This window comes from Nerophis lumbriciformis, linkage group LG29, assembly GCF_033978685.3.
Source record: "Nerophis lumbriciformis linkage group LG29, RoL_Nlum_v2.1, whole genome shotgun sequence".
NCBI classification, from domain to species: domain Eukaryota; kingdom Metazoa; phylum Chordata; class Actinopteri; order Syngnathiformes; family Syngnathidae; genus Nerophis; species Nerophis lumbriciformis.
In genome coordinates, this window is record NC_084576.2 from 23,043,886 (window position 1) to 23,055,000 (window position 11,115).

General features: G+C 38.4%; 2 protein-coding genes across 3 annotated transcripts in view; one reads left to right on the forward strand and one right to left on the reverse strand.

Annotated features, from left to right (window-relative positions):
• LOC133572070 (alpha-1,3-mannosyl-glycoprotein 4-beta-N-acetylglucosaminyltransferase C-like) overlaps positions 1–11,115 on the reverse strand; it is a 490,538-nt gene that overhangs the window by 478,064 nt on the left and 1,359 nt on the right. The gene's annotated exons all lie outside the window — the stretch shown is intronic.
• The window catches only part of ankrd27 (ankyrin repeat domain 27 (VPS9 domain)), a 60,424-nt gene that overhangs the window by 22,520 nt on the left and 26,789 nt on the right, over positions 1–11,115 (forward strand). For both annotated transcript variants that reach the window (XM_061924726.2, XM_061924727.2), the window contains exons 10-12: positions 4,802–4,880; positions 4,946–5,078; positions 8,695–8,784. In XM_061924726.2, the coding sequence (XP_061780710.1) occupies positions 4,802–4,880; positions 4,946–5,078; positions 8,695–8,784 (302 nt within the window). The remainder of the gene's footprint in view (positions 1–4,801; positions 4,881–4,945; positions 5,079–8,694; positions 8,785–11,115) is intronic.

The following is an 11,115-nucleotide window of genomic DNA, read 5'->3' on the forward strand; positions in this document are numbered from 1 at the left end:
CCCAAAAAATTTGGGAACTTTGGGAAAAGCTGGAATTTTTTTGAAAATGGTAAAAAAAAACTTGAATGGTCTGAATTACAGATATTTCGATATTGTCGGTCGATAAATGCTCTAAAATGTAATATCGGAAATTATCGGTATCTGTTTCAAAATTATCGGTATCGGTTTCAAAAAGTAAAATGTATGACTTTTTAAAACGCCACTGTGCACACGGATGTAGGGAGAAGTACAGCGCGCCAATAAACCTTAAAAGCACTGCCTTTGCGTGCCGGCCCATTCACATAATATCTACGGCTTTTCACACACACACAAGTGAATGCAAGGCATACTTGGTCAACAGCCATACAGGTCACACTGAGGGTGGCCGTATAAACAACTTTAACACTGTTACAAATATGCGCCACACTGTGAACCCACACCAAACAAGAATGACAAACACATTTCGGGAGAACATCCGCACCGTAACACAACAGAACAAATACCCAGAACCCCTTGCAGCACTAACTCTTCCGGGATGCTACAATTTACACCCCCCGCTAACCCCTACCCTCCCACGCCCACCTCAACCTCCTCATGCTCTCTCAGGGAGAGCATGTCCCAAATTCCAAGCTGCTGTTTTGAGGCATGTTAAAAAAAATAATGCACTTTGTGACTTCAATAATAAATATGGCAGAGCCATGTTGGCATTTTATTCAATAACTTGAGTTGATTTATTTTGGAAAACCTTGTTACATATTTAATGCATCACAACAAAATTAGGCATAATAATGTGTTAATTCCCCAACTGTATGTATCGGTATCGGTAATCAAGAGTTGGACAATATCGGAATATCGGATATCGGCAAAAAAAACATTATCGGACATCTCTAGTCTGAATGAGTTGAAATGGTTGGTGTTGGAATTTTTCAAATCGGAGGAGAAATGTTGAAGTAGTAACATGTTGAGTTGAGAAATGGTATTGCGGAATTCTTGGAATTTCGTTAAAACCGGGAATGTTTCCACTTCGAAACTTTGTTTTTTGTCCTGATTAAGAGGAATGTTTTGACTGTTGAAGTGGGTTGAAAAATGTGGGAGGAGTAGTTGCCACACTGCAAAAACTGAAATCTAAGTAAGATTAAATATCTCAAATAAGGGTGATATTTGCTTATTTTCTGTCTGATAAGATAATTCTTCTCTCTAAGCAGATTTTATGTTAGAGTGTTTTACTTGTTTTAAGGGTTTTGGTCCTAAATGATCTCAGTAAGATATTACAGCTTGTTGCTGAGATTGTATAACCTATATTGAGTAAAACATGCATGAAACTAGAATATCAACTGATGCAAAGCTGTGTCATCAACACTCACAAGTATAAAACTACTTTTTTAAAGTAATAATTTCTTACTTCAAGCATGAAAAAAAGGATCATGATGCCGAGCGCATATCATTATGTCAAGATAATGGCACTAGCATTTACTTCATTTAAGAATATTTTTCAACATATTGAGCAAAAAGGTCTCATTTTTTTCTACCAAGAAAAGTGCACTTATTAGTGAGAATATACTTATTTTAAGTTATTTTTGGGTTCATTGTGGTTAGCTAATTTTACTTGTTTTGGAAAGTCTTGACAAGCCAAATTTTCTTGTTCTATTGGCAAATAATTTTGCTTAGTTCAAATAAAATACCCCTATTTTTTGAAATTTTTTTTCATGTTTTTGAACACTGACTTTTTGCAGTGCATAAAAAAGGGTGGAAATCAGGCTTTGGAGAACCAGGAATTCTGGAAAATCCTGGAATTTTTTTTGAACTTGGAAAAAGAGTACTGTATTTTTCGGACTATAAGTTGCAGTTTTTTCATAGTTTGGCCGGGGGTGCGACTTATACTCAGGAGCGACTTATGTAGGAAATTATTAACACATTACGTAAAATATCAAATAATATTATTTATCTCATTCACGTAAAAGACTAGACGTATAAGATTTCATGGGATTTAGCGATTAGGAGTGACAGATTGTTTGGTAAACGTATAGCATATTCTACCGTATTTTTCGGACTATAAGTCGCAGTTTTTTTCATAGTTTGGCCGGGCTCCAGTGCGACTTATATATGTTTTTTTCCTTCTTTATTATGCATTTCCGGCAGGTGCGACTTATACTCCGGTGCGACTTATACTCCAGTGCGACTTATATATGTTTTTTTCCTTCTTTATTATGCATTTCCGGCAGGTGCGACTTATACTCCGGTGCGACTTATACTCCGAAAAATACGGTATATGTTATAGTTATTTGAATGACTCTTACCATAATATGTTATGTTAACATACCAGGCACCTTCTCAGTTGGTTATTTATGCCTCATATAACGTACACTTATTCAGCCTGTTGTTCACTATTCTTTATTTATTTTAAATTACCTTTCAAATGTCTTTTATTTTTCCATATTTAACATATTGTGTTGAAGTTTGGGGACATGTTTATAAAACAAACATAGAGCCAATAATTAAACTTAAAAAAGGGGCATTAGAATAATACACAAAGCGTGCTACTATGAACATACCAATCCATTATGTATAAGTTCTAATGTGTTAAAATGTTCAGATATTGTGTTTTTAAAAACAATAAAAAATTATGTTTCGATTGTATTCTTAGCTTATTTCAATTAAGAGGAGAACAATTTTAGATTTTTGAAATAGGTAAAATAAGAACGAATACAAAATACAAATGTATTTCAGTTTTAGGAGTTAAATGGTGGAACAAGCTCAGTGAGGAGTTGAAGACATGTAGTTCTTTGTTAAGGTTTAAGAAAACCTTGAAAGGTGAAATAATAGAAAATTATAAAATATATTAACAATTACTTTCATCCCATTGATTTTTTTTTTTTAACGTTGATGTTCCAGGTAATCTTATTTTCAGTGGAGGTACAGGATAGGCAAATAAAAGCTTTGGCTTCAGCCTATTACTTTTTTAGGTCATTCTTTTTATTTTATTTTATTTTTGTGTGTAAAATTGTTAAATATGTATAATCTGTACTGTTAAACTGCTCACATAAAATGGTTGATGGTTGATTATATCAGTGTTTTTCAACCTTTTTTCAGCCAAGGCACATTTTTTGCGTTGAAAAAAATGCGGAGGCACACCACCAGCGGGAATCATTAAAAAACAAAAAACAGTTGACAGTAAAAAGTTGTTGTCGCAATTGTTGGATATGACTTTAAAGCATAACCAAGCATGCGTCACTATAGCTCTTGTCTCAAAGTAGGTGTACTGTCACAACCTGTCACATCACACCCTGACTTGTTTTGAGGTTTTTGCTGTTTTCCTGTCTGTAGTGTTTTAGTTCTTGTCTTACGCTCCTATTTTGGTGGCTTTTTCTCTCTTTTTTTGGTATTTTCCTGTAGCAGTTTCATGTCTTCCTTTCCCGCATCTACTTTGTTTTAGCAATCAAGAATATTACATTTGTTTGTATCCGTCTTTGTGAGGACATTGTTGATTGCCATGTCATGTTCGGATGTGCATTGCCTTTGCTCCACAGTAAGTCTTTGCTGTCGTCCAGCATTCTGTTTTTGTTTACTTTGTAGCCAGTTCAGTGCATAGCCTTCCCTACGCTTTAATGCCTTTTCTTAGGGGCACTCACCTTTTGTTTATATAGACAGCACAGACACTCAACAACAACACATCATTTGCATACTATAATTACTGGTTTGCAAAAAGAGATTTTTAACCCAAACAGGTGAAATGAGATAATCTCCCACGCATACTTGCCAACCTTGAGACCTCCGATTTCGGGAGGTGGGGGGCGTGGGGCGTGGTTGGGGGCGTAGTTAAGAGGGGAGGAGTATATTGACAGCTAGAATTCACCAAGTCAAGTATTTCATACATATATATATATATATATATATATATATATATATATATATATATATCCTGAAAATATGCAAACAAAACTGTGTTTAGATAATTGATACTTCAAACTTGCATAAATAAATCTTAAGGAATATAACATAACTTGGCTTCTGAGAGCTTCAAAATGTAATGAATAAAATGCTAACGTTGTTGATAAACAAGCAATTATTTTAATAATTAAATATGGTCATTTTAAATGAATTATGATAATTTAAAATGAATTATTTCAAATATGTTTATTTTAATTCTATGGCTGGATGTAATAAGGAGTCAGAAAAAATACAAATAAAAATACAATTAATTTTGATGTTTTTAGCAAAATATAGTAAAAATGTATTTATTTATTATTTTTATTTTTTTAATTAATAAATATATTTATTTTTAGGTAAGATAAACATAATAATACAATTTGTCTCTAGTATGGATGATTTAGTTATTGTCACCCTGTTGTCCTCCCGTTGTGAAAAAATGCTGTCCTCACTCAGGTCCACATGGAGCTGGAGGGGGCGTGGCCTCCAGCTCCGGCTGAAAATCGGGAGATTTTCGGGAGAATATTTGTCCCGGGAGGTTTTCGGGAGAGGCGCTGAATTTCGGGAGTCTCCCGGAAAATTCGGGAGGGTTGGCAAGTATGCTCCCACGGCACGCGAGATAGTGTGCCGCGACACAGTGGTTGAAAAACACTGGATTATATGACCGAAATAAACTTATTTCATTCATTCATATGTGTGAATGCTTTGGAGCAATCACACAATTACAAACAAAAAATAAAAAAATTAACAAAAAACTTACCTTTTTTATATTTGTATAGTATGTATATATTATTAATGTTGTGAATAGAAATCTTTATATATCTAGAAAGGGTGAGCCTAAAGAGGTCGGAGGTCTCAAGAAGGTAACAAATACAAGAATGTGTGTGTGTTGCAGTCAGCATCGAAGCTGTGTGCGCAGATGACCTGCTCTCCGTCATCCTCTACCTTCTGATCAAGATGGACGTCCCCAATTGGTGAGGGTGTGGCCGTGCGGGCTGGTACGGCGCCATGCCCACCTGCTAACGTCCCTTCATTCCAGGATGGCCAACCTGAGCTACATGAAGAACTTCTGCTTCAGTCACTCCGGCAAAGATGAGCTGAGCTACTGCCTGAGCACCTTTGAGGCCGCGGTGGAGTACATCAACCTGGGCAAAGTGCACCCGGCGCTCTCGGTACGTCATTCGTTCGGGTAAGGCAAATAAACCAACGTGCTGACGTCGGAGCGGCCAGTTGGGATCTATCGACCGATTATTGGCGCCGATATTTGGCATACCGTGGAACCTCAATTTAATATCTTGAGTGGACGGGTGGAACGAGGGAAGTCTGGGCTTCTCTGCTTAGGCTGCTGCCCCCGCGACCCGACTTTGGATAAGCCGAAGAAGTTGGTTCTTAAACAGGGTTTATAAGTGGAGAAGTTTGTATAGTGAAGCACATTTCCCATACGAAACAAGAGAGAAAAAGAGAAAGAAAAAAAAAATGTAAAAATTCATTATATTATTACTATTATAGATGCATTTATCGATAATAGGCCCATATTATCGGCCGATAAATGCGTTAAAATGTAATATCGAAAATTATCGGTATCGTTTTGTTTTTTTATCGGTATCGTTTTTTTTTTTTGTTTTTTGTTTTTTGTTTTTTTTATTAAATCAACATTAAAAAACACAAGATACACTTAAAATTAGTGCACCAACCCAAAAAAACCTTCCTCCCCCATTTACACTCATTCACACAAAAGGGTTGTTTCTTTCTGTTATTAATATTCTGGTTCCTACATTATATATCAATATATATCAATACAGTCTGCAAGGGATACAGTCCGTAAGCACACACGATTGTATTTTTTTATGACAAAATTTTTTTTTTTTTTAAATCCACAAATTAGCCGCACGGTTTTATAAACCGCAGGGTTCAAAGCGTAATTTTACTGTAAAATTTATGATGTTTTTATACAAGAATTCTGCTTCCTACATTATATATCAATATATATCAATACAGTCTGCAAGGGATACAGTCCGTCAGCACACATGATTGTGTGTGCTGCTGGTCCACTACTAGTACTAACCTTTAACACTTAATTTTTACTCATTTTCATTCATTACTAGTTTCTATGTAACTGTTTTTATATTGTTGTACTTTCTTTTTTATTCAAGAAAATGTTTTTAATGTATTTATCTTATTTTATTTTATTAATTCTTTTTAAAACTACCTTATCTTCACCATACCTGGTCGTCCAAATTAGGCATAATAATGTGTTAATTCCACGACTGTATATATCGGTTGATATCGGTATCGGTAATTAAAGAGTTGGACAATATCGGATATCGACAAAAAGCCATTATCGGACATCCCTAATTATTATTGTTATTATTATTATTATTCAATTGATAATAACTACCGTATTTTTCGGAGTATAAGTCGCTCCGGAGTATAAGTCGCACCGGCCGAAAATTTCATAATAAAGACGGAAAAAACATATATAAGTCGCACTGGAGTATAAGTCGCATTTTTTGGGGGAAATTTATTTGATAAAACCCAACAACAAGAATAGACATTTGAAAGGCAATTTAAAATAAATAAAGAATAGTGAACAACAGGCTGAATAAGTGTACGTTATATGAGGCATAAATAACCAACTGGTATGTTAACGTAACATATTATGGTAAGAGTCATTCAAATAACTATAACATATAGAACATGTTATACGTTTACCAAACAATCTGTCACTCCTAATCGCTAAATCCCATGACATCTTATACGTCTAGTCTCTTACGTGAATGAGCGAAATAATGTTATTTGATATTTTACGGTAATGTGTTAATAATTTCACACATAAGTCGCTCCTGAGTATAAGTCGCAACCCCGGCCAAACTATGGAAAAAAACTGCGATTTATAGTCCGAGAAATACGGTACATCTTATAGCGTTTTTGGCCTGAAAAAAACCAAATTTGGCTTCTTGGGACTTTTACATGCGTCCTGTAATGGTGAATGTGGAGGTTGCCCTCTAGTGGGTTCCTCGGACCACCACACAGTGCCACGAGAGCCTGGATCAGGGTTACAACACTGTTTTATTTTCATAAAATAGTGCAAGTGTTTTGCTTTCCAGCAAAAAAAAAAAATGCTGCGTCTATGTCTCTCTCTCTCTCTCTCTCTCTCTCTCTCTCTCTCTCTCTCTCTCTCTCTCTCTCTCTGGCTCCCACTCCAGCTCCAACCCCGTGTCTCGGTCCGGCTGCTGCTAATAAGGGCGACAGGTGATTAGATAACAAGGCCCACCTGGGCCATCCACTCACCTGTCGCTGTCTTCGAGGCCGGTCCTTGAACACCTTGTTCCGCCGCAGGCCGTGCCCCCCTCCACAGTGGAATTCTCCGGCGGTTTTCCTGACGATACGTGAATCTGTGCTCATTTTTATCTAATTTTCAATGGAGCGTTAGAGATGGAATTTTGAAATTTCGTGTTCGGGACCCCCAAAATATGTAATCTTTGTCTGGACCTGACAAGTTCCTCAGTGTTGGCTCTTCCGATAACAATGTCGCTACAGCGTGGTTATTGTTGACGGTTTTTGAGTGCATTTTTAAAGTGATTTAGAGGTAGCGTTCCCTGAAGGATATCGTTAAAAAACAACTCAGAGCCTTGTCCGCGTGTCTACTGAGCAGATGTGACGTTGGTGCATGTTTTATCATCGGCCATATGTGTAGTATCTGTCTTTTTAATTACGACTCATTTGGTCAAAGTCCCTAGGAATAGTTCGTTAAAGTACGACCCCTTTTTTTGCTGAAAAATGGAAGACAAAAACCAAGATGGCCGACTTCCTGTTGGTTTTCAGGTGTGGGTTCCTGAGACTTTTATGTGTGTCCTGTCATGATAGATGTCTCCTGCGATTTTCGTGTCTATACGTGAAACTGGTAGGAGGGGCTGATTTATTTATTTATTTCAAAGGTGGCGCTAGAGGGCCAATTCTGAACTTCCATTTTTCCATCCATCCATCCATTTTCTACCGCTTATTCCCTTTGGGGTGGCGGGGGGCGCTGGAGCCTATCTCAGCTACAATCGGGCGGAAGGCGGCGTACACCCTGGACAAGTCGCCACCTCATCGCAGGGCCAACACAGATAGACAGACAACATTCACACTCACATCCACACACTAGGGCCAATTTAGTGTTGCCAATCAACTTATCCCCAGGTGCATGTCTTTGGAGGTGGGAGGAAGCCGGAGTACCCGGAGGGAACCCACGCAGTCACGGGGAGAACATGCAAACTCCACACAGAAAGATCCCGAGCCCGGGATTGAACCCAAGACTACTCAGGACTCCAAAATATAAAATTTTTACCCATATTTTCATACTTTTGCCTGCAAAATATGGGGACTTTTTGTGCATGTTAAGGGCCTCAAAAAGGCGTCCAAACGAAAAGAAGAAAACACAACAATTTCAATAGGGGACGAAAACTAAGATGGCCGACTTCCTGTTGGTTTTCAGGTGTGGGTTCCTGAGACTTTTATGTGCGTCCCGTCATGATAGACGTCTCCTGCGATTTTCGTGTCGATACGTGAAACTGGTAGGAGGGGCTGATTGTTTCCAGTTTCAAAGGTGGCGCTAGAGAGCCAATTTTTAAGTTTCATTTTCGGGACCTGTAAATTGTAAAAACGTTAAAAAGAAAATTACATATCTGCAGCACCCGCAAAATATGGGGACTTTTCGTGTCCTAATAATAGTTTTTAAAACTATATATTTAAAAATATATATTTTTGTAAATCCAAATGACGTTGGTGCATGTTTGTTGTCTTCAGGGTTGCGTTCAGGTGAGCAAGACGAAGCTGACACAGAATCTGAGTCTGGCGGTTCAGAGCGCCGCCACACCCGTCAGCTGTTTATTTGAGGTAAGCGGAGCGGAGCTTCCCCACCCAGACCTCCTGACCGAGTCCTTCTCGGTGATCAAGAGACTCACAGACCACGTAATTTTTCTTCCGCTCCTGCGAACGACAGGAACGAGCAGCCTATCAGAACGCAGCTTAATTGTGAGGTCAGAAGCAGAGTAGGGTGAGAAAAGGAGAATTTCAAGAGAAAAAGTACAAATGTTTTTTATTTATGCTTGAACTTCACAATCCTTATGCAAGACAGGAACACATGTTTTTTTTTTAATGCATTCTAAGGCGTAAAAAAAAGCTAGCAAAAGTCAGCGGGCAAGATTTGCTCTATTACGCCTTTAAAAACCTCCATTAAGGTTTTATATACAAGCTGTAAGTACATACAGTCGTGGACAAAAGTTTCCATACACTTGTGAAGAACATAATGCGACATAATGCATAGAAAGATCCCGAGCAGGATCGAACCCAGGACTACTCAGGACCTTCGTATTGTGAGGCACATGCACTAACACCTGTGCCACTATATATATATATATATATATATATATATATATATATATATATATATATATATATATATATATATATACATATACCGGTATATATATATATATATATATGTATATATATATATATATATATATATATATATATATATGTGTGTGTGTATATATATATATGTATGTATATATATATATATATATATATATATATATATATATATATACATATGTGTGTGTATATACATATGTGTGTGTATATATATATATGTGTGTGTATATATATATATATATGTGTGTGTATATATATATGTGTGTATATATATATGTGTATGTATATATATATGATAGATATATATACACATATATATGTATATATATATACATGTGTATATATATATATACATATATATATATATATATATATATATATATATATATATATATATATATATATATATATATATATGTGTGTGTGTGTGTGTGTGTGTGTGTGTGTCTCAGTGAGCAGGGACCTACTGTGGCAAGTCCTGAAGAGATTTGGGTGTCCACCCAAGTTTCTCACCATCCTTGCACAGTTCCATTCTGGGATGATGGCCCGAGTGGTAGTGGGAAGACACAACTCAGAGCCCTTTGGTGTGAAAACTGGAGTGAGGCAGGGCTGTGTGCTGGCTCCAGTTCTCTTCAACATCTTCCTCGTCTGTGTCACAACACTGCTACGTAGGGGGATGGAGGAGCAGGCTGGAGTTACCATAGACTTCAGGCTTGATGGTAGCCTGTTTAACATCAGGAGGCTACAGGCAACTACCAAACTGACCTCGGAGACCATCATTGAGCTGCAATATGCCGATGACTGTGCCCTGGTTTCCCATACACCAGAGGCTCTGCAAAACATCCTCTCGGCAGCTGTAACTGCATATACCAGAATGGGACTGACGATCAACACCCAGAAGACAGAGGTACTTTGTCAGTCCAGTGCTGACCTCCCACAAAACCCCACAATAACCCTCACAGCAGCAGGGCAACAGCTGCTCACAGTGCCCACCTTCAAATACCTGGGGAGCATAATGTCTGACACCTGCTCAATGGATGACGAGATCCAGAACCGCCTCAAGCAAGCATCAGCATCTTTTGGTCGTCTAAGGAGAAGGGTTTTTCAGAACAGCAACCTCAAACTCCACACCAAAGTGCTGGTCTACAGAGCAGTATGCATCACTGCATTACTGTACGGATGTGAGGCATGGACTATCTACAGCCGCCATCTGAGAAGCCTGGAGACCTTCCATGTAAGATGTCTGCAGAAGATCCTTGGCATCACATGGAAGGACAGAGTGCCGCACACAGAAGTGCTGGAGAGGGCAGGTAGCTGCAGCGTGGAATCCATCATGACCCAACATCAACTCAGGTGGTTGGGGCATGTCATCCGAATGCCCAGCCATAGACTCCCACGCAGAATCCTCTATGGTCAGTTACACCTAGGCCAACGCAGTGCTGGTGGGCAGAAGAAGCGGTTCAAAGACCAAATGAAGACCACACTGAAGAGATGCCAGATCAACCCCTCTTCACTGGAGGAACTTGCTTCCTGCCGAGACCTCTGGCGCTCCCACTCCTCACAAGGAGTGGATTATATTGAGGAACAGCGCACACAACACCGTGCAGCAAAACGCGTGAAGAGGCATGCTCGCCAAGCCACCCCTGCTCCCCCCAGCACCTCCTTCACATGCCCGGTCTGTAACCGCATCTGTAGATCCAGGATCGGACTTTTCAAACATCAGCAGACTCATAAATAAAAGAAGATGGTCATCATCGAATCGATGGACAACCATAAGCAAGTAAGCAAGTA